A 25,401-nucleotide genomic window follows, 5' to 3' on the forward strand; every position below is an offset into this window, starting at 1 on the left:
TGTGTCGGGGCCTTTATTGAAAACAACAAAGGAAATTCTTGTTCAAATCAACTGCCCAAGGACAAATTAAAGTGCCCATGTGCCCATAACATGATTCTATGACAGAAACCTTCAAAACGATGAAATATGAATTTTCATGCTCACTAAATGTCAAGCTAATGCTTTAAAAGTCAAGACTTTAAGCCAAACATTTTTAGAATTTCAAAAAAAAAACTCAATTTTACATAAAGCTGGAGTTTTTTCCAACTAAATAAGAAAATTATAGCAAACAATAATCAAACTTTAATCAATCTACGAATAAATATTTAACTCCTACCCATTTATGTTTCGAAAACAATTACAAACGACAAAACAAACCTCATAAGTAGCCAAAAACGTTTCAAACTTTAGATTTTAGGATAACTTATCTAAGTTTTTAATATTTTGGCTGGCTACAGTTAATATAAAACCCTCCAACCACAAGTTATTTAAGAAGCTGTATTTAACTTTGTCACCAATGGAAGTCATTTTTAACACCAACAATAACAAGTTTTGAAAATTTTTAAACTATATAAAGAAGTTTGGAACAACAACAATCATCTTTTTTATCAATTAAATACGATTACCAGAGTTTTTCCCCACCAGGATTTAATTGTTAATGATATTTCTGACAACGTTGTTTAATAATTGGATTTATCTAGCAACTAGACTAAGTTTGTTTCCTTTTTTCAAGGGATTGCCTTAATTTACACTGGTTGCAACCTAAAAATTTAAGAACCATGTAAACATTTTCATGTGAAAATTTTCCCAAATGTACATTACACAGATTTTTTTTTTTGTCTTTTTAGCTTTCGCTTATTTTTTCTGATGGCATTTTACTCCCACACACAGCCAACGGCCAACTGGGAGATGGACATTAAATGTGGCCTCTAAGCACATGAGTAGAACAACTAAATAGTAGTCGTAGTAGAAGAAAATGTATGTAATAGTATGTTGTAGTAGAAGGGAACATCAGGCAAATGATGATTTATATTACACTGGCCAGTGTTTTTTTGGGAAGCTCCCAGAGCTCCACACACACACACATACCACACACACACACCCAACCACAAGTTTAGCTCATCCTGGAGTCCTGCTTTTAGTCTGGCTTAGTTCTCACATGCCGAGCATATTCATATTTTTGGAGAGGCGAAGAAACAAAAAAAAAGGAGAAAATGTTGTAAAAATATTTCCATCTGCATTATTTCAGCATGTATTTAGTCATCCAGTTTTCCATCTCTCCACACACTTACTGTCTCTCTCTCTCTGTCCCTGTCTCTTTCTTACCGACTTGAGCTGAGAAGAGCTCTTGAAATTATATGCGTTATGACAAATAACTGAGACCATGTTGGCCAAGTGGCTTTTGGTGTTGGCAGCTTGACAAACAATTCCTTACTATGCAGATATAGAGATAGAATTTTTCGGTCAGAACAAAAGGGCCTGAGAAAAATTGCTTTAGCCATATAGAAAATTAAATTTTTAACCCAAACCAGACAATCAGCCAACCAGCCAGACTATAGGCTAGTCTAGTTGAAAAGTCTACGTAATCAAGTCAACTAAGCGCTGCTCAAATTCATTCAAGTGCATTAAAATTGAATTTCAGTTTAGGCCAGAAAACTCAAGAGAATATCTAACCAAAAAGTGCCCATAAACTAGAAAGAGACAGAAAAAAGAGTGAGAGCGAGAGAGAGAGAGAGAGAAAGCGTAAGATAGAAGAAAAGATGAACGCACACATTGTATGCAGAATATTTATGTTGATAAATCAAGTTTGCTTTTGTGGATTAGGTGTATCTCAAATAAATTGAATTTGTGGCGTAAATTAAACCCAAACAAAGGACAGCAGAGAAAATAAAGTGCCGTAGGGCCATTAAAAAGACTTGCCAAGTTTGTTGTAGAGTAAGTTATGAAGTTGTTTAATTGAAAATAAATCAGTTTAAAGCCTTAAACAAATCCACAAACAAATCTGGAATCTCTTCTCACTCTCACTTTGTTCCCTTTTATTTCTATGAAGTGCTTTTTGTCCATAAACAACAACAACAACAAAAAAAGAGGTAGAATCGAGAACTCATAGAAGTAGAACAAAGCAAACGAAAGATGAAATACACGAAAAATATTGCGGAAATGCAGCGCAAATACAATGAATCTCAATGTAAGTATATATGAATATGCATGCCTTACACGAGGAGGAGGATAAGGTGTGGGATAGGGGGGAGGCGGCCATCACTCATACGCCCCGTTCTGTCTGACAACAACGACTATGACTCCAACTCCAACTCCAACTGTAAATCAACCCGAATCAGTGGAAAGCCGCTGTGGTTTTTCTGGCACACACAGATACAGACCCACACACACACACACACACACACACACACACACACACACACACAACACTTGACCAGCGTCGCGCGCGCCAAATGGAAAAACTGCAAAAACGTTGGCGGAAAAACCAACCAACAAACAACAAGAACAACAAAAGATGAACAAAAAACAAACCACAAACGCAGAGTTTGTTAGAAATGAATGAAAGAAATGAGTGGAAGTAGTTTCGCAACTACTAAAAAGTATCGGCAAGCAATTGAAACAGAATACATACATATATACATATAGATACTATATATACAAATGGCTAACAAGTAAAAACTTAACCATTGAATTTAATTTTAATTTCATCTTAAATTTCTTTTTGCCATCATTTTGTTAAGTGATTTAAAACAAAATAAAGAAAAAATTAAAAAATTAAATTAACTAAATTGTGTATTTATATGGAAGAAGAATCATTGGATGAAGCGAGATAGGACGATAGGACTTCCTACACATTAAATGGCATATAAAATATATCTTTAACTATTTTGTCAACTGTAAATTCCTCTTGAATTTCTAAATAAATGGGACACAATTTGGGTTAATTTAGCTATTTGTAAAAGTTTTGGATGAATTTTGTGTCTATCCGATAAATTTTGTTTTACATCTATTTTAAGAGTCTATGGTATTAATAGTTAATTGCTCTTGAGGTGGATTAAATGAAAGTAAGCCTCTGCTTTTTCTTATAACTAACTAAACTAGTTCACGTTAGTAGTCAGACACATTAATATTAAAGTAAAACTTTCCTTCCAATTGCACGATATTGGAAATTTACAACTCTCGAAATATTACTTGTTGGATTTGTGTTGTTGTTGTTCCTCCAATTTTTACAAGTACTCGTAATTCCCGTGCCAGTTCAATCAATAATCAAGCTTGGGGAGGGGAGTACAAAAAAATGTCAGCAAATCACTTGCTAATGGTTTTTACTTTTGGCTTTGACCGTTTTTAGGGCTGACCAGACACAGAAGCATTATTTATTTATTGAAAAAGTCAGTAGAGAAGGAGAAGGAGGAGGAGGGTAAGGAGTGAGCAGGGGGGGGTCTATGTGGAGGTAGTCGACGCCGCCGCCGAACTGTCGGCAACATTTATAAATTATGATTGCAATCAACGTGCACAAAAGCGCGTATGGCGAGCAGCAGTTACTTTCATTGCATTCTCTCTCACTCACTCCCACACTCTCTCTCTCTCTGTTTCTCTTTTTGGTAAAATGACAGATGCACATACACATACACACACACATGCAAACACACACAGACTGCAATAAACATGGCAATTTATATAAATGTTGCATATTCATAACAAGTAATGGAAAAACTTTTGCACAATGAAATTATTGTGGCCCACCGACAGTACACCCCGCCCCACCCAACCCAACCCGGCACGCCCCCCTACCTTCTCAACCAGCAGGATGGGCTAATGAATGTGTAGACAGGGGGAAGGAGTCGGAAGAGTTTTGTGGCATTCGTTCCACTTTCCAGAGAGATACCCAAAGGCATCTAATGCGCTGCGTGGGTGCTCCTTTTGCTGCCCAGTTCGGTTGATCATTTATCTTTTCAGCCTGGTCAGCACTTGTGTGGCTTACTCACTCACATCGACTTGGGCAACACCTTAAATATTATGAAAAATGACAAGCAAAGACCAGTCAGACAGACAAACAGACATACAGCCAGCCAGCCTCAAGGGTGTTTGGCTTTATCCACATATAAATACACACAAGATTCGTATTTATTGCAACTGGTTTTCAATATTCTGCATTTCGATAAATTTCAACAGAAATATTACAAGCAACATTTCTGAGCAAATTAAACTTTAAATATCTCAAATCGAATGTTCTGAATATATATGTACATTCTACTTAATGACTACTTTAATGATCTTTTAAAAGACACTAATTACTTAAACTATTAAAAATTTTAGAAAATTCACTCCTAACCGAAAATATTTAACAAACTCCGCCAATTTCAAGTTCAAAATCAAACAAAAACTCAACTTAATTTCCAATTAGTTTTGACAGTTGTTTAACCGACTAAAGTTACATTTAATTCAAATTTCGAATGCTTGTCAAAAACAAACTCCCCCACTTAAATGCACGACTTTCTCATTAGAACTCACAAATTCACTTGAACTGTCTAATTGGAATGATAGGAATCTTAAAGATATTCCACTTGATTAAGGTTACTTAAGAGTGTGTTCAAAATTGCTTTTTGCAGATTACAACACGATATAAATAATAGAAATTAAATGGAAACACTTGAGCTGAGAAGGAGTCGAGTTGAGGGGGAATATATGTATGTAAGCCTCATTAAAGTTGTGCCGAAAACTAAAGACAAAAACCCTTCATTTGGCTTAGATGAAATTGAGTTGAAATTGCTAGCACGTTGCCATTCGACTACGAAATTTCAATAAATGTCACATGTCTCTCTCACAAAATTTGTTGATTAAAATAAGACAAGACTCCTCGAGTAGACTCCATAAGGACGTTGAGTTCATTCCCAGTGTTAGACAAGATGAAACAAGACGAGACGAGACGAGACGAGACTAGAGTCTGGCACCTGACTTCACCTGACTTTCTTTTGGATATCAACAGAAAAAGGGTTCATTAGACGGCGGCTGTGTGACACAGGATATGGGTTAATAAGACACACACACACACACCCGGAGAGAGAAGGGCAGAGAGATGATGCTGATGATGCCTCTGCGTCAAGGTGAATGTGTTTCTCTAACATCTTGTGACTGTGCCTTTTGAATGTCATTAGCGCGCTTGGTGGTGTTAGTTTGCTACCCCGTCCCCTCTGTCACCCAAGGGATGCAGTGGGTTAGGCACAGGGGGTGGTGGCCATGGGGGAGGTGGAGCTGTTATAAATATTGCTCCAAGTGTAAACCCCAAAAAACCGACGACAAAATGGCAAGGGGGTGAAGCGGACTGAACTGCCGCAACGCAAACAAGATTAATTAAGGAATGTAAATTTTGTGAAAATTACGCGCCATTGTTTGACTCCCAGTCCCAGTCTGTCTCTCTATCTCTGTCTATATTCTTTCTCACTCTCTGTCTCTGCCTCTATCTCTCTCTCTGGTTGTGTGTGTGTGTTTTGAAAGGGTGTTGAGATTTTTTCCATTAACAACATCATCAATGGACCACGGCAAGCACAAGGTCGCAAGGTGTCTCTTGTCCCTCATTCTCTACCCCTCTCTCTCTCTCTCTCTGTCTCTTTTTCTTCCATTGCTCTTCTCATGCTGCTGTTTGTTTTTAGGAATTTGGCGGATTCTGACTGACTGCGGCTAGAGCTTAGCCAAGCTTTTCAATTTCATTTTTAGTTTTCACAAGCTTTTCCAAAGGGTTCGGCCAACATTTTTAATTAGTGTCGTCGCCTGTGGTTTGTCCTCGGCCTAACCCTAGGACCCCCTGGCATGCCTTCTCTCTTATCCTGTTGTGACCCTTGGCATTTTGTGTGTGTGTGTGTGTGTCAAAAACATGCATAAATAATCATATTTTCAGCCAAAAATTGCTGAAAATTTCTAATGAAGCCTGCACAAAAATTGTCAAGACAAGCGGCAAGGTTTTCTCTCCCTTTAGGTTTGGTTTTTTTGGGGAAAATTTCCTTAGCCCAGATATGTGTAGGTGTTGTAGATGTAAGTGTAGGTGTATGTAGTTGTAGGTACTCGACGTTCGAGCCGGTGTATAAATGATGTGTTTTTCCAGCACCACGCACACATGGGAAATTTTGTTTACATTTTTCGTGTTTGAAGAAGGGAAAAAAAATGGGAAAAACAACTAATTGAACGTGTCGAAATGTGGAACAACAATAACAAAATATCTGCATCTAAATCTCATTTTTAGTGTGAGTAGTATTTAGGTCAGCATTTTAAATAAACTTTTAGACGATTCAGGAAATATCTGTAATGTCTTTCAGTGTGAGTGTGTGTGTGTGTTTGTGTGTGTGTGAAATTTGCTGCATTTGCATTTTGTTTGATGTTTCAATTGTCAGTTGCATATGCTGGACATTTATTTAAACATACGATGAGATTCTTTTATGGCATAATTAAAAAACCAGAGACAACAAATTGCATAGAGGTAGATAGAGAGGGAGAGGAGTGACAGTCAGAGGGGGTAGAAAAAGGACAGACAGTAAGGTAGACACAGAGAGAGGGATAGAGAGTCCGTCTTGAAATCATCATCATTCTTTTTATATAATAATCCATCAATCAGCAGGCTGTTGTGTAAACGAAATTCTGACAGCCATGAAATCGTGTTAAACGTAATCTTGGTCTCAACCAAAATCACGCTATACACTTCCCTTTTCCTCGCTTGCACTGCCCTTTTGTTGGCTTTACTTTCAGGGGCGTAACTATAATTGATTTCCAAAAGGGTGAAATTATAATTAGCGAAGCAACCAGAAACGAACAAGAAACAGAAAGTTACTGAGCCTAACAACATAAAATACTCCTAATGTTTAAGAGAAAGAGTGACTATCTTTATGCTATAGAAACTAATTTAAGTATGAAGAAAAGAATGCAAAAATGCAATACAAAAGGTTTTCTTGAATTATATGCTCCAATTCAATATTCAATATGTAAAATTTGCTTCTTAAGACTTCCAATAACCCAATAACTGTTCAAAAATTTGGTACAAAAAGCACAAAATATAAAATGAAAACAATCTTCTAAAGATTAAAAAATCAATGTAATCGAAAATTGTTGAAATTCTTCAATAAATTGTAATATTTCTTTGATGTGTCCCCTGATTTAGACTACGTCACTGATTGATGTTGAGGTTCTTGTTCTTGTTCTTATCTGTGCGGCATGAATGATGGCACTCAAATTACATTAAATGGAATTTCAATTGAGGCCCCCGCCCCGGCCCCGGCCCCAAACCAAGCAACCAACCTTCCTCAGTTGCTGCTTCTGCTGCTGCTGCTTCTTCAGCTGACAATGACAAGACAATGGCGAAACTGAAACCAAAATCGAAATCGAAACTGTAAATGGCATTTACATGTTGGCTGTCATAAGGCGACAGCAGTGAAGAAGCACTGAAAACAGAGGAAAAAAAACACAACAGAAGGGAAACAATTTAATGAATCAGGCACATCAAGGGCCAAGCATGAACATGAGCATCATCATTCCATCATGTGACTAGATGGGACCCATCTAGAGACCCACAGTGCCCCACACAATGCAGCAGGACTGCAGCTGCACAATCAGACAACAAATGCAATTAGGATTTCGGCGATGCGAATTTCGTATTTTGCGAATTCTAAGCATGCAGCAAAAGCGGCCTTCTCTTTTTTCCCCGCTTTTGTGCTTCAATGGCAGGAGAGCACACAGTGCTCCATTGGGAGCTGGAAGGCATTTTGATGGGCCACCGACGGAAACTGAAACTGCTGCAATTGTACTTATATTGGATACGGATTTAGGTGGATACAGCTCAGCAGCAGTTGCTGATGCTGCTGCTGTTATCCTCTTGGGACTCGACATGAAAGACACCGAAATGTGGACGATAATGATGGAGCAGAATGACGGAGGCGATGGCCGTTGACGATGACGATGATGATGATGACAAAGCAAAGACAAGGGCGAAAAACGATCAACAATGCGCTTGGACACTCGTTGACTTACTTCTAAAGTAAGTGTTGACCCGAAAGGAAAGTGACTTGAAAGAATTTGTTAAACTATCTTTAAATTTTTACTGTGCTTAGTGGAAGTGCCCTAGTTTTAGTCAAGCAATGATTAATGTAACATCAATGAGGGCTTTTAAGATTATCCTTTTATTATCAATCGATTATATTATAAAGGAAAATCCAAACACATAACTAACTCAATTTTAATATTCCATCATTTGTTTTGGAGTAAGCGCATCGATCCAAGATCGTTTTATTTCGATAGTCACTCTGTTTGAGTTCTTTGTTCTCGTTAAAAGTTATCGATCAATGTTTAATTCAAGTATCGATGGAGTAAAATACTTAAAGTTCCAAATATTGTAAGTCAGTTGATTAATTCGTTCGCTTTCGGAACATTTAAGAAGTTCTAATTTAATTTTATTGACAGATTGTTTACTGTTTGCTTTGCTTGCATCTATTAAATTTCCATTCATTTAGTTTACTCATCAGAGTCAGAGGGGGGCAGGGAGGTTTTGGGGTGGTAGGAGGGCTCTCAATTAAATGTTTAACTTTAAGAAAATGTAATTTCAATTAGCGCCACAACTTTCAGCCATTAGTGTTTTGTGTTGTTGAGATTTGTGCTGTGCCAATTGCAAAATACAAAATGAAGAACAGAAATCGGATGCGGACGGACACCCCGCGTGGTGTGCCCCCTCCAACCATCCCTACCCATCCTCTCTCTCTCTCTCTCTCTCTCTCTTTCTTGCATAGACAACATTACGTGATTAAGGTTGCCATTACGGCCGAGAGGAGGGAGCAAAAATAGAAAACTAGAGCATGGCACCCAGACAGTTGATGCCAAAGGAGGGACGGGGTTTTAGGGTGGGGGTGGCATGGGGTCTAGGAATGGTGGGAATGGGATTTGAGAGCGACCGCAATTGCGCTGCCTGCTGCTGTTGCCGCTGCTTGGGGTTTTTGTGAAAAATAAAATACAAATAAAAAAACAACTACAACAACAGCAAATAGAAATAAATAAATCAGCGACACGGCGAACGAGCAGGAGCCGTAGAAGACGCATAGACCGAGGAAGAGATGGCAAAAAAAAAAAGGAAAAGAGAAAGAAAAGGAAAAGCAGAAAACACTTCGCCAGCCGCACAAAACAATTAAAATGAAAAACCGTAAGCACTCTAATTCCACGGCCAAACGTGGGATGTGGAACGTGGCGTCTGTTCCTGTCTCGCCTCACCTCACCACGGCCCATTGCGCCTCACCTCACCTTACCACGACACGCTATGCCTCGCCACAACTCTCAAGGATGAGCACAGAAGTGCAGGGGCGTTGCAAATGGGATGGCGATTAAGAGACTATTTAATTACTTACAGCGAGGACCAATTTGATCCAAGTTTGGCTCTTCATCACAACTTTTGAAAAGATTAGAACATATTGCTTGACTTAATCCCATTGGGTTCCATATCAAACTAGCATCTACAATATTGTGATCGTGATTGGAAACTTCGCATGGGATTTTTATATTGTAATAGCTTTATATGGATCAACTTGGAATAAATTGGAATCATATGTGGACCTTAAAGCATCTAACAACATTAGAAAACCATTTTCCTTGTGTATTAATTTTAGAAATTTTGGGAAATCCTTGCCTAAATTAAGCCAATTCTAGATTGACACTTTAAAGTTGTCAACCCCTTGGACAATGCCGCCCCTGACAGAATCGAATAATGTGGGAAGGGAGCAAAACGAGGCGACATGAGACTTGGGGGCAGTGGGAAATTTGTATGCGCTACCCGCACGAGCTCACAAAATGGTTTGAAAACAAATTTGCCGATCTAATTAAAAGCTAAATTGTGAGCATTAAACGGTGTCCTTTTGCTGTCCTCCTCGGAGACCTCGACGCTCTCAGTCTCATCCACTTTAAGGGCTTGTCTCTGGACAAAATTAGGTGAGTTGCGAATGAAAAACATTGAAAAGCATTTAAGAGTCCCCGATCCTGGGGAAGCGTGCACTGTTCTTCTTCTTCTTCTGCTCTTAACTCAGCCTTTCAACAAGTTGGCAAGCAATGCAATTTACGTGGTCCTGGGCTCTCTCTTCGGCACAAGGACATGGCCATTAACTGGGCCAGCAACAACAAAAGCAAAACCAAAAACAAAAAAAAAATGTATGCCAAGCCCAGTCTTGACCACAGCAGCAGCAGCAGCATCCAATGGAAATGGATGTGGCTGACGATGCCGATGTCGAAGCGGATGCGGATGCGGATGGCTGGCAAATTGTAAATTAATTGATGAAAGCAACGTTTAGAAGGACGCCAGAGAATAGATTGCGACAGAGGGAACCCAGACAGGCGAGCGGGCAGGAAGGCTGGCCACAATGTTTGAACTGCATTTGGCATGTCGATTGCAGTATTAAAGAGAGGAAGGAGCTGAAAATGGAGCTGCAAGCTGACCAAGAGCCTTTTGCTAGAGAACTCTGACAAATTGCTGGTAGCAAGATTAATGCTGTGCATTATCTTTCCTCATTTGTCGATTGTCAATGCAGGCAACTGGGCCGCGTCATGGTGTCCACAATACAGCTCAAGGGCGTGGCACTTACCTTTACCTGCTTTTTACCTGCTGCTGCTGCATCCTCACCTCCTTCGCTGACCTCCTTTTGGGTTTTTTTTTCTTCTCATTGTGTTTTGTTTCCAATCGCTTGTCTTTCGCATTGCTCTCTGATTTCCACATTTTTCTCGTTGACATTTTTCAATTTGATGATGCGCGCACTTCACGGCTACAATGTATAGAGAGACGAATCTTTCACTCGCTCGTTGTGTCCTTTATCCTCTTGAATTTTTCCCTTTTTATTATATTTATATGTACTTTTTTTTTGTTTTGTTTAATGGCCACTGACATGAGCAAGGTAATTTCATTTTTATATTAATGACAGCCCACAGTGGGCGTCGACTTCCATCTCTGTCGCTCTCTTGGTCGTCTCTTGTCAGACGTTAATCATTTAAGAGCCTTAAATGTGCCAGGATTGGGAGGTGTAGGGGGAGAGACAGTAAAGAGCATTTGTTTCGGGTCAATATGTTTGGGGCGAAGAAAAAATAAAACACTCCAAATGGGAAATGACATCAACAAATAATAATAACAAAAAAAAAATATCAAAGAAGCTAACTTCGGCTATGCCGAAGTTTATATACCCTTGCAGTATACTTGGCAATAATATTTTTCCTTTTTGAAATTTCTTTCCCTGCAACTCAATTCATCAATACACAAACAAAATATTATTTCTCTTTTTACCACAAGTTTTTCTTCTTCCATCATTTTCTAAGCAAAGCACGGCACGCATACACATACAGTTCATGTAGCGTTGCGTCTGTGTGTGTATGCGTGTGCTCTGTTGATTTGATGATGGCAGTAGTAGGCAGCAAGCAGCGCTGCCGGCAGCGTTTGAACCGATTTATATTGACTGTAACTTGTGTTCTATTTATCGGATCAGATTCAAATTTTGGGATCTGAGATTTTATATCTATTACTATCATATTGGTAAATTTCATGGGGATACTCCAATTTTTGCAAAAATGTTTCTTCTAGAGCTATATGATATAGTGGTCCGATCCCAAAGATTTTCATACTTTATCTCACCCGGGTAAAAAAAAGCTCCCAAAAAAAGTTTCATCCCGATAGCTCTTAAGATGGCTGAGTAAAACGCGTACGCACCGACGGACAGACGGACAGACGGTCAGACGGACAGACGGACATGGCTATATCGACTTAGCTTCTCATGCTGATCAAGAATATATATACTTTATGGGGTCGGAAACGTCTCCTTCTGTGCGTTACAAACATCTGACCAATTTTATAATACCCTCTGCAAGGGTATAAAAATATATATAGGTATATATAAAATACAAAAGTGCCGACAAAGAAATCGACAAATAATACATAGAAAGGTGTCTTATGGAGGAGCTATTACACTGCGAGAAATCATTGCTGGTAATCAATCAATGATGGATATATTTATATCCGAAGGTAAAGAAATTAATTACCAAAAGCTTTAAGAGGTAATTTTTGCCTATCGGAATAAAAGAAGTATCGTAAGGAATTCCATAACCATTTATGGCATGTATTTTGATATTTCACATATTCGACCGTGAAATTTGTTCAAATTTTTGCACAATATCGTGTTTCCGGTTAGACTAAGGAAACTATTTGTACGTGTCTTTAGACAGTTGACCCTTTTACACACCTTGAGTATATATGTATATGGGTGGTTTGACTTTCAATGCCCATATCACGTAACTGCTTTTAGATCTTGAATAGGGATCTTTCACATTCCATTCTACGAATTTCAATAAGTGTTCTTAGTAAAAGATCTTACCAAAGATTTCTTTAAAGGTCCATTTCACACACATAAATAAGTCCATTTTACAAATTTTAGGGAGTATTCTTAATACACAATCTTGCCAAATGATCAATTCTTTTTACGGACTTCAATCTTGCCAAAGGATCAATTCCTTTTACGGATTTCATATTTTTAAATCCTTTTCACGCTTATCAATGAGTATTCCATGAGTGTTAAATGTGTAAGTTGCTTTTTGCATTTTGTATGTATTTTGTATTTTTTGAATTACAAACATTTGAGGGACTGACAGAGCTAACTTACTTATTAGATTCCCACTTCCCGTTACCTGTTTTACATATCCACTTTATAGTCTAGTCTTACTACATTTAGAACTCAACTTAAACCTTAATACATAGCAAACAAAAATCAATGTTAATTTTCTGATGTTCACTTCATAACTTAAGTCCATAAAATCACTAAACAGGGAAAAGAATTCATCATACAAATTGGAAGCCCAATCCAGTGGCAATTGTTCTGCCTGATCGTTTGCTACCCTTAGCCATAGTGAATACCACCAATTAGTACATAACTGGTCCTAAAAATTGTAGTTCGACAATGGAATGGAGAAAAAGCGAAGAGGAAGAGGAGACTACAATATGCTTTTACGACTCTCTCTTACTCCGACGGAGCTAAAACAACAGAAATCTAAATCCTCACAGCAGGTAAAACAAAAAAAAAAAGAAAATCCGAAAAAAAGTCCAACCAACCAACCAAAATATTTCGACTGTTGCTCGAACTTTGTAGACAGAACAATGGCCAGGAACTGAACTGGTCTGGTGTAGTCTGAGCTGGACTGGACTGGAGGTGGTTTTTTTGGTCATGTGTAGATGGAATTTTTAGGTCCAAATCCTGTTGGGTCATAAAAAGTGCTTATTACATTATCACCTCAAGCGTGGCTGAGCCGAAACGCCCACACACACACACACACATACACACGCACAAACGCCAACACACACACACATGAGATTGACTTGCCTGGCCTCTGCCATAGACTCGATTTACCTCCCTCTTTCTCTCTGTGGGTGGTTTCTGTGTTGGTTCTGACGGGAGGCTTTATTATGGCACTGGCAGCTGCGTTTTTCAATTTTCGCTTTTTTTAGGCCTTTGGGTCCCACACCTGGGCCTTGAGCCGATTTTCTCTCTGTGCTACTGCTGCGTAGTCACTTATTGGCAAAAATGCGAAAAATGTGTAAATTTTGCCTTCTTACTTTTATTTTTTATTCCGGTTCGGTTCGGTTCGGTTCGGTTCGGAGAAGGATGATGATGATGATCCGCTTTTGAAGAGGAGGTTCGAGTTCATTCAATTTGGATTAAGTCGTTCGTGTTGATTAACGAAATTGACTTTTTTTTTTGTTGTTTTGCTCGTCTCATCTCTCGCAGCTGTTAACAATTTAGAAGTTGATGGCAATGACAATTTAACAAAATATTCAATCAATTTGAAATGCATACCGAATGTAATAAATCATGATATCTCAATAACAAAGAGGAAAGTGGAAGTGGAAGGACACAGGAAAAATGCGTCATAACAATAAAAATGTTTTGGGCCAAATAAAGCTTATAAACAAGACAAGGGGAAAGAAAGAGAGAGAGACACAGACAGGTCATAATATATCATGGCCCAAAGGCGCTTGACGACACCAACAAAAGCAACAGCAACAACAGCAGACGGAGGATGACAATGTCATAGCCAAGACTAGGACCAGCTCAGGACCATCTCAAGCATAATGACTGTCAAGGGGGCTGTGCCTGGACTAGGACTTAACGGAGAATCAATGACATATCGTTAGAAGAAAATACGTTTGCCCGCTGGGCCGGTGACGTGAAGCTAAAGCTGAACAGAAGAGGGCCACAAAGTCATAAAACAAAAATGTGAAAATAAAATAATGATAATGATTATAATGCCAAGCATATGCATTAACCATAAACACTGCAACAGATATCAAGATACACTGAGCGAAAATTATGAGAAAAGTTTTCCAACTTGTTTATCAAACTAATGTCTTTTGTTTCGTTTAGGTTTTAGGAACATTAAATAGATTTGGCCAACGATTTGGCCAAAAATATGTGAGCACGGCGTGGTTATCAATACATTTTCTGTTACAAACCGAAGAGAAGCGTCTAGTTATAAGGCATATGTTCATATTGATACCAATCAATTAACTCAGATTGGGCTGATATCCGAAACCACTTTCTTTATATTTCAAGTCGAAAACAAACGCTCGAATACGATAATTTTTTGAGAGATTTACAGTGGCTATCTTTATCTGAGATTATCTCTGGCTAATTGTGTAACAAACTAATTTGGGTATTTTGGTCTTTTGGGCTAAATGAAGAAAAAGTAAGCCAAAGTTAAGACAAACATATGGGCAACAAAACAGAAAAAAAAGTGGGCAAAACGCACACAGAGACAGCGACAGCTGTTTGGTTAAACTGCTCTAACCAATAAAGTTGCTACAGGACACGCACTAAGGCACTAAAAGCTCTCAGTGGCTCAAAGCAGGATATACACGCACACCACACACACACACACACACACACACACGAACAGCAACACCAACAGCCAACACACAGGAGCTTGGCCACAATGTACGTTGGGCTCATAATTTATTTCGATTACGCCGCAGCACGCAATTTGCGCGCGAGAATATCCTTTTAGTAAGCACACACACACACACACAGAGAGACGCAGAGAGATAAAGACACATCCTGAGGGAAACAGGCAGGCAGCGTGGGAAGAGTATGAGGATGGCCAGACCGAGATAAGTGTGCGCACAATTTCCGTTTCCGCTTAGTTTACCGTTGCTACTACTGATGCTGCGAAAATCCACTAAGCAACAATTAAATCAAAGTGAAGAGAACGAACGAACGAACGAACCAAACTCTACTTGACTTAAAGAGGACCAGAGCAATGGAGTTAAAAACGATGATAATGATGCGGACAATCAAGAGACAACCAGAAGAGCGATCAGGAGCGGTTTAATATATAAGTAAATGGACAAACTATAATCAACTTACTGATTGAACCTTAATCAAAACCAAGTTTTAATTCCAAGAAATATTCAAATGATTTGTTAGATAGGTTGAGGTCATTTACTCCTGTCAATCTTTGCCATTCGAATGCTCTCAAAGAAGGGAACTCTATGTAATGAATTTAGTTTACTCATGGTCTAAGTCAAGTTTTAATTGCATGCCTTCGATTGGGCGCCTCTTTTACTGAACCTCCACCGACTACATGATGTATTCGATGATGATTCATACTCGTAAAACTTCAAGAATCAATTTGAAGCAATCAGGCAATTCGAAGAGCAGGTAGTTCAGCTCTCATGCATTACATTATCAGACCTAATCATGGGTCAAGGGAAGAGAAGGAAAAGGAATTGAGGGAATGGGTAATATTGCTTTAAGACATTTACAGAAAACGCTTGCCGTTTACTCCGCCTCCAACTATCTCTTCCTCGTTCTCTCTTTGCCCTTTATTTTTGGATATCCTCACACATTTTCTGCTTAGAACTTATAAATATTTATGGCACACATAATGCAACTATAGAAGCAGCAAATGCAGCATCTATATTGGCCCGTTGAGCTTGGCTTGGCCAATAATTTTTTAGTTCTTCTTGGAGCTGCTATCAGAGAGTGTGTTTGTGTGTGTGTGTGTATATATTTGTGTGTATTTTGGGTGCAGTGAAGCAAGCATTTTTCGACTGAAGGATTTATGTGCGCTGACATGCAACTTAAAAAGCAAGGACAACAAATGCGCTGCAACAGCAGCAGCCCAAGGATCCCCGGCAACAGCAGCAAGGATAACAACAATTGAGAAAAATATGCTGGGAGCTGGGATTAGGCCAAACACAAGAAGATGGCAAAAAAGAAAATAAAAATAAAAAGAAAACGAAAAGCAAAGAGCTAAGCTAAAAGGAGAGTAAAGAATAGAAAAAGAAATGCTGCAGAGTCGAAAGGAACACCGAAAAAAGAAAGAAAGCAAAAATTTATGTGACTTTTGCATGTGCCTGGGACTTTGGCTAGACATTAGTACAATTTCCGGCCCAGGCCACAAAAATATTCAATAATGTATTAAAGCGAGTGAAAGAGATATCACACACTAGGAATCGACAACTCAACTGAAGCGTGGCAAGCTGGATAAATCTAAATAAGACGTGCTCGAGAGACCCAGCGATTCTTCTTCGCCTTGTGCCTGCTGCCTGGTGGCTTCTGCCTTGTGCAATGAAGTGCAAGGTGAACTGAACCAACTTTATACCCACATACATATACCTGGTCAGGCATAAAACAAAAACGGAAACAGCAACGGAAACCCAGCCACGTTTTTACCTTTATTCTACCTACCTCACTCAGTCCCAGCACTTCTTTATCTCTCTCTCTCTCTGTCTCTCCTTCTCTGTTCAATAAATTTCATCACTCTTAAATTGGCATTGCAATCGGGGCCAGATAAGAGAGCTACCAGAGAGACAAAAAGGGGTAAGGGGTAAAAGCATTTAAAGCAACGACTCCCCCCAGTAAATTGATAATCAATCAAATGCTGACTCAATGTCCATTGCAGTGACTACTTAATCACTGTCTGGTTATCCTTTCCATTCTTTTGATATATCCTTTCGCAAAAGGGGTATAAACAATTTTGATCATCAATAAAGAAAGCCAGATACGAAGAAATGAACATGAAGCGAAAAGTTTATACAAATATATATTCGTAGAGAGATCTTATCAGTCTGAAATTTGAGCTCTTCTTACTGCTTTTTGACTTATTCATTTTAATTTCTTATATGTTCATTGGAAAGAATTGTTCTAAAGTAATTTCAAAAAAGTATTAGGTATAAAGGGTATAGCAAAGTCATCAAAGTTTCTTTTAAAAATGCTTTTGGTCTGAGCAATTTCCTTGTTTTTTTTCTTCTCCACATTCATTCATTATTTTTCTTTATATTTTTATCAATTATGCGCAGTCTGAAGGACAAAGATGAATCATTGGAGGGAAATCATTGAATGTGTTGTGAATCTGTGCCATGATGTTTAATAATTTAATTAACGCCCTCATGATAACTTTTGTGAAATATTCCACCAGTCAATGAGAGAATAGTTTCATTTGTTACCAGTTATTCTATATACAGAGAGAGATAATTGCTCTTTTTGCGATTGACCAACACTTGAAATAGCTTATTAGGCCATCTACATATCCAACTCTATCTCTCTGCCTCTTCAGAAATGAAAGGGTTTAGGCCACTTTGCCATTTACGATTGGCATAAGCACAATTTTGTGGTCAATATCAGAGCATTTCCCCTCTCACACCTAACTCACACAAAAAACCGCAACACAAATTTCAACAACTATGTAAATTTTCACTTGCAAATGCAATTTTCATGTTTGTCAGAGGAAAAGGGAGAGTTAGGGAAAGTGCGGGAGATGACTAGCAATTGAGCAAAATTGATTGAACAACATAGAGAAGTCTGGCTTCTGGCTTTCTACATGCAATTAATAAAATGTCCCAACTAAATTGAGGACCAACCGCAGCACTTGGAGACGTCTTGATATTGCCTTAGTGACGTCATCATTCTGCGGTTGCCATGCAACACCTCTCCTATCTCTCTACCCTCATTGCTTACCACTTTGAGACATGTGGCGCTTGTTGCGGTTGAGAAAAGTGCAAGTTCAATCAACAGACGGGGCAATCAAAATTTTTGTGTCCAAGCAACCACAGAGATAATACAGCAAGAGAGGGAGAGACAGAGACAAGAGCAAGTGAGACATAGACAACGTCTCCTTTGAACGCATATTCAATTACACACACAAAAAGGCACACAATTTGCTTGCATAATTCGGTATAAAATGCCATTTGGTCGGGGGGGGGCGTGGCTCATCATAAATCAGAAACGCTTCTACGAGTCGCGACCATGTACTAGACAAAAGAAACAGCGAAAAATTCCCAAAATATGAATTAGATATGGCAACGACTTGGTTCATACCCTCTTATATTGTGATAAGAAGGTCAAGCAGTTAATTAAAAGTTGGTAGATGGGTGGCGGATTTGCTTCCAGTTGACCATAAATAAAGTTTTAGAAGTTGTGGCACTTATTTGGGACTCATGGACAAAACCCGGATACCAAATTCATTCGAATCTTTAGCTGCTTCTTGTGCTTTGTTGCCTTAAAGATGCCTTGAATATACCCAGTATTATTTTAATGGGTATCACAAAAAAAACGAAGAAAAACCGTATACAAAAAGCTTGTTGAAAATTATGAATTTTCCATAGTTTGAGTCAAAGACAAACACCGACACACACAGTAAGAGAGAAACACAAGCAGCAAGGCCGAGACAGAGTAAAAAGGCAGACGCAGCCAGACAGGAGTCAAATAATTAATGGCCAAAACTGGAAGAGAGGGTAAACAAACAAAACACCACACACAAAAAAGAAGACGAAAAAAACATGCAAAACAGATTTGCATGAACAAAACGCAGAGTCAGTGTTGATTTCGAATTGTGTGTGTGTGCGAGTGTGTGTGTGTGTGTGTGTGTGCAGCTCGTCGGTTGCCTTGGATGCCGTCAGTTGGGCTTGTTAGTCCCTTTGCCCTATGTTGACTTTAAGGTTGGCTAATAGTCGACTGCATCCTTTTTCGGCCACTCTTTATAATACTTCGTATTTGGCTTTGGTTTTGTTCGCTTTTTTTTTTCTGCTGGTTGCGCCACAAAAATTTGTTGTAAACCGAATTTACGCTTTTAGTATTACTTATTTGCTGCCATTATTTGTGGCGCGTTGAGCTGGGCTTTCACTTTTATTTGGTTTTGGCTTTGGCTTTGGCCTTTGTATGATGTTTGGCTCCTGTATGAGAACGAGTGCAGAGTCAGCAGAAAGCTTTTAGCACAAACACACACACACACACACACACAGGACACTGAACAAGGAGGAAGAACAACAAACACAAGTTAAGGACTTCATTTTGGTGTTCGACGTGTGGTCGACGTCGTCCTTGTCGTCGTCTGTTGGGCATCAGGATGATAATAAGAACTCCCAGCGAGAAATCATAAATTAATCCGATTTAAGCAGCAGCTGAGTAGCTTATTTTTATACAGTCGAAAGGAGAGCCCGAAAAAAAAGAGAGAGAGAGAGGGATCCTTTCTGCATCCTGACCAGTTCATCAGCAATAGCAGCCTTTGTTTGTCTGCTTACTTTACTCTCACTGAAAAGGTATTTGCATTTTAAAGAAGATAAAAGACATTTGAAAAGATATTCAATCAGCCAGAAAATTAGGTCTTTCCACGGTTCATAATTGGTTTGAATATAAAACTTTGTTGGCTTATTGGAATTATGTTAATCTTCAATAGATAAATCATAGAGAAAAGAATTCAGAACTTGACCTAAGAAAGAGTTAAAAGAGTATTAACATTCTGTGTAAGTGTATGCAAACTTCTTTATATGAAAAATCAAATTTCCATTCATTATAATTCCTCAATGAAAAGAAAATCTTTAAGAGCAATTTATTTTGGCCATAAACCATAAAATGGAAACGACATGACATGATTGAATGCTGCCATAGTGATGCTGTTAATGATGACGACGAAGACTGGGACGAGTTGTTGTCAAGGTGGGACTTAAGTGGCAATACTTAGTTTAGTTCAGTTTCAGGTTTCTCATCGTATATATCCTGGCAACACGTCAGCTCATTAAGTGGCAAAGTTTTTGCACCAGCAACATCCTTTACCGCATCCCTCGCACACCCTCACACACCCACACACACAGACACACTTTTCCGGATGCATTCATTCGTCTTTTTGGCGCCTTTTAGTGCTCTGCGGCTTAAGTGCATCATTCTAAATTCAATTGAGCTTGAAGTGTTCAAAAAGCAAGAGGTAAGTAGTAGAAGAGGATGGATAGATGGATGGCTGGATGGATGGATGTGCTCCATGGTTTTTGGCCTCAGGTGATATGCGTTTCACTTCGTTGTTCATCATCGGGTCGTGTTAAAAGTGCGAAAAGTGGAAGTTGAATTTTCCACAAACTCACAACAACAACGACAACAAAAAAAAAGTGGCAGAAAGACAGTGAGGCAAACTGACAGACAGACAGACAGACTGACAACCATGAATTTGGTTAGAGACTTTTTAGAAACCTGATTTGTGGTATACGCTTCAGGAATATTTTTCAATTCTCTCTCTGGTGAACAATTTCATATTTCTATTGTAATAAATTTATAAATATTTTAAATTTTTGTTCAAATTTATTGTTCAACTTATTTTTTGCCGAGAACAATTTGTCATGGAGATTTCTATTGTTTTATGCGCTAATTGGCAGCATTGGGGGACACATTTTGTGTATACTTAATTGATTTAAAGTGCAATTTGATTTTCATTAAATTTTCCCATTGAACTTTTTTTCACACACAATATTTTGGTGTGTGGTGGCTTGGGTTAGGGTTCACCAATGCATAAATCAAACACAAAAGCAGCTGTTTAAATAGAAGTTGCGCATTTTGTTGACCACGCCCCGATTGCCCACCATTGTAGCCCCCCGCCAAAACTCAATTGAACTCATTTGTAATGCCAAAGCAAATAAAATGCTTTTGGAAAATTGTCAACGATAGAAATACATTTTCTGTGGCTTAATAAAATATTTACACATTGACAAAAACAAAAACCCGAGAAAAAATAAGCAAAACCCCAAAAAAAGGGAGATGGCAATAATTCTCTAAATAGCCAATTCACTTCGATTTTCTAACAATAACAAAAACAACAACGATCACAATAGACTAGCAAATGTTATACCAACTAAGAGCAACAATAAATAGTCTTCCTTCTCCTAACATCTCACTTAAATTCCCTCCCTTCTCTCTTTGACATTCTCTGATTAGACACATTTATACGCTTATCAGACTGACTAACTGACTGTCTGACTGTATGACTGTCCTGACTCATACTCCACAAACTCGATTTTCTACTAAATGGAAATTGAAATAGAAAACATTTTTAGTCAGCATTTTTCGGGGTAGCTGAGGGGCAAAAAGGTTGGCACCCGACTTTTGTGGCCTTTGATTGGTCAATATATATTTTTGAATTTGACTTTCAATGTGCGTGATTCATAAACTGCGTCACTACAAACACAAAGCGAACAATATGTTTCTTTACAAGTAGAAATATTCAATTATTATTATAGAAAATACACAAAAACAAGAGCGATCATTGTTTACATATAACGTCATTGATATATTTCTAAAAATTTTTCCTAGCATCTGTAATTATGTGCATTACCTAACCTAATTTGTTATTACCTCAACTCAAAAAGATAAAAAGGGAAAGAACCTTGAAGTGCTTCAATACAGCTTATCATTTTGAAGGCCTCTTGACTTCGTTGAAGTCTTTTGAACTTCAATTCAACCAGTAAAATTCAATAACAAAGTTAACAATGCTATTTTTGAGATAAAATTATCGAAAAAATCCTGTAATTACAACTCAAGCAATTAGTAGAAGAGAAGAACTTCAAATCAAGGGTAAATACTAATTTGAAACTTAATTAGTTAGATGATTTGTGGTGTCTCCAATAATGAAGATGGAAAAAACTTTTGTGTATACCAAAGTAAACAAAGGTTGAGGTTTTAGACCACCTTTTACACATGTCTTAAAACATTTGAATAACAAACAATGAGACTTAAAATTATAAGCCCATTTTAACTCCCATCTCTTTATGAAAGATTTAATACCTACAAAAGAAAAGCATAAATAGATCGAAAATAAAGATTAAATTTAAAACCTGCCACAAAGTTTTTTTCTTTATAGAATAACAATAAAAAGTTTTTTACCTTCAAATGAAAAAGGAGAGTGATTCAACATAATTCTATGTGAATCAATGCAATCTTTTTGTTAATCTTTACTATTTTTTCTGTAAAATTTTCTTTTCTCTCATAGGTTTTTCAATTTTCTCATTTATAGAAAATTGATTTGGGCTTCAATTGATAATCGGATTATCATCTTTTTGCTTTAATTATGATACAAAGCAATTGAATATGCTGTTTGCATGTTTTTTATATACAAGTAAAACATTTAATATAATTTTTATAAATATTTTTTTGGTTATTGTTGTTGTAGTTTTTATGATGGACATTAACCACTCAATATTGACATTTATATGAAAGCCGCACTAAACTGAAAACCACATGGAAACGAATTAAATCCATGACTACAAGTATATTTGATAACTATATTTATATATACACAAATATATATATATATATATATATACATACATATGTGTATGGTGAAAAAGCACTCATCAAGTTGTAGAAAAACTTTTCTAAAATGATTTAGCAGAAAAATATGTAAAATGATTTGAAATAATTTATAAATGTTTAACAATTTGTTGGATTTGTCTGCTGTCTATATGTAGAAATATATATAAATCGGTGTGTATTTGTGGCTGTGTTTGTGTGTGTGTGGGCACATTAAATAGCCAAAAGGAAGCTTGTTGGAAAATTCGGAAAAATAAAAGCAAAAACGCTTTTTGGCTATTTGTTTGCTCTGATTTGAGTAACGTGCGCAAAAACCGCGCGCGCGAAAAAAAATATACTTTTATATAACAAAATTTTATTTTTAAACAAAAACCCAAAAAAAAAAAAAACACAAAAATAAAGAGAAATTGTTGTACAAAAAACTTTTTTGCACATGAGTCGTAAATAAATTAACTGTTTGTTGGCCACAGTATTCCTACATATATATGGATATATGTTTGTTGTTGTTTTTTTGTAGCGATTCTCTTTCTATCCATTTCGTTTGGAAAATCTGTCACTTACCTTTTGCACTAACAGCGGTTGGGCAAAGTCCACACCGCCCTGCAGACGAAAGCCCCAGGGTTGGGCATCGAAACGTGACAATTTAATTTGCAACAATTGTGGTTGGGACATTTTCTATATATGTATATGTAGACGGGCTGGAGAAGCTGCAAAGAAACAATAATAATGAGAAGAAAATGTTATTAGAAAACATGTCGTATACTTGATATCACGTAGTAGCAGGTATCTAGCCTAATTAATGAAATCAAAATCAACAGCCATCGTAGCGAATGAACGTTAGACAATTCGTTTCGTACTAGAACAGAGAATAGCACTAATAAAGACATTATTCAGACATGTCCATGCTAATCCTGCACCAAAAACGCAACCAAACCAAACCAAACCAACCAGACTAGTCCAGACTCTGCACATGCAGCTTACACCCACTTTCCACACACACACATCCACACACATTCCTCTATGCTAGTCCTAGTCCTAGTCCTATCTCTATCCGAGTGTGCCTTGATCTCTGCGGCAGCTGCGAGTCCCTGTGCATTTTCGCATGCAAAAACGCTCTGTCGAGTGCCAAACTGCCAACATATTTGGCTGCCTCTTTCTGGGCTAACTGCAGTTACACGCAGGCAAAGGCAACGTTAACACTGCCTCAGCACAAACCAGCAAAAAGGGTCCAAAAACAATGATAGCAGCTTAGGGAATACCCCTTAAGTAACATTTTGGGGCTCCTCTGGCCTTGGATCGTGACAACTTTGGCAAATCAGCTGTTTTTTGTTTACCTTTTGGGCGCCCAAGATTTGGCCTACTAGAAATTCTTGTTCTGCCTTCTGTAAATGGATAATTTAAGTGTTTTTTTTTTATTTTATACTTTATGCGCTTTACCAGTTTATATAATTAAACATTTTTTTATTAATTTTATCAAAGAACAAACATGTTTAATTAATTTTCACTTTAAGCTTTGAGAATTGCCGCTTACTTCACTTTAGCACTAAATAATACCAAAAAATACTAAATATACTGCAAATAATCTTGAAGCCGATAAGAGTTATCGATTGAAAACTTTTAGCTTTCCGTTAATTTGTTTTAAATCTGTAATTTATTTAAGGGATCAGAATTGTGAATTTCAAAACTGTCTTCCATATATGTATTACGTATTGTTTTCAATTAATTAAAGCATAATAATTAAATCTATAAATGGTGTTTTGTTCCTTATTAAACTTGAGAACTATTTTAATTATTTAAAATTATATTTATAGAGTTAGAATTGGAAAAATCTTCCAACGAAAAGGATATAAACATATTGCTGTATTTTTTCCAAATTCTGTAGATTATAAATGGAGTAAAAAGTTAGAGTAACCATTTGTTCTATTAATCCAAATGTATCCTGGTTACAACTTAATTCTTTTACAGGGTAGCAACATAAAACGAGTTAAACTTTGTTAGATATCGCCTTTTTTTCACACACACACATAGGGACAGTGAGTGAGTGGAGATTGAGGGATGGTGAGGGGTTACCCACCTACTTTAGCCTTGGCCACAGTGCACATGGGTCTGTCTCTGTGTTGGATCTGTTGTAAGTGTGGCTTACATGGGTTCGTTCTATATATATTTTCCTATTTTTTTGCCGGTTATAGTCGTCATAGCTTTGTAATTTGTACAACGCTATGTGCGTGTCTCTGTGTGTGAGAGTATGTGTGTGTGTGTGGTGTGTGTGAGAGTCGTGTCTGTTGATTTAGTTTGCTGCATAACAATTTTTGCTGAGTGTTGTGTTTTTTATTAGCAAAGACACATTCACTAGCTGGTGCTCGGTACCATGGAAGACACTCAAAGTGGAAGTAACTACATTAAGCTATTAAAACGACAGCAGCTGGCAGCAAAACTCCTTCAGCAAAACAGGCATCAGGACACGGCAACATACACACTCACACACCGATGAGATGGTATAGTAGAGAGAGAGAGAGAGACATTTTAGCACACACAGCAGTTTAATTAACGTTAAGTGCGGGTGGTAATGGCTCGAGCCAGAGCTGAAACTCTGGAGCCAGTTCCAACTCGAGCTAAAGCTCAATCCTGTACTAGCCTTGGTCTTGGGGCCAACTGCTGGGCCGTAACACGTTGTCGGCATCGTCCTCGGCATTTGCATGTAAATACTTTGTACGCCATGAAGTTGGCCCATTAGACACCAGGCGAAAAAAAAAAAAAACGAAACTGAATACCGTATGTATGCCTCCGGATAAAAAGGTTGGTACCTGGG

The 25,401-nt window shown here is 37.8% G+C and overlaps 1 protein-coding gene across 11 annotated transcripts in view; it reads right to left on the bottom strand.

The window, feature by feature from the left end:
* Window positions 1-23,299, bottom strand: part of LOC6639657 (PDZ and LIM domain protein Zasp) — a 51,912-nt gene extending 28,613 nt beyond the window's left edge. For 8 of the 11 annotated variants that reach the window (XM_015178973.3, XM_023181818.2, XM_023181817.2 and 5 more), the window contains exon 1: window positions 23,154-23,299. In XM_015178973.3, coding sequence (XP_015034459.1) covers window positions 23,154-23,264 — 111 coding nt within the window. In that variant the 5' untranslated portion in view covers window positions 23,265-23,299. The remainder of the gene's footprint in view (window positions 1-23,153) is intronic. The other 3 variants (XM_023181821.2, XM_023181820.2, XM_023181822.2) reach the window with 2 other exon arrangements.
* Between the last annotated feature and the right edge of the window lie 2,102 nt (window positions 23,300-25,401).

The sequence above is a fragment of the Drosophila willistoni genome (genome assembly GCF_018902025.1).
Source record: "Drosophila willistoni isolate 14030-0811.24 chromosome 2L unlocalized genomic scaffold, UCI_dwil_1.1 Seg196, whole genome shotgun sequence".
Lineage (NCBI taxonomy): Eukaryota > Metazoa > Arthropoda > Insecta > Diptera > Drosophilidae > Drosophila > Drosophila willistoni.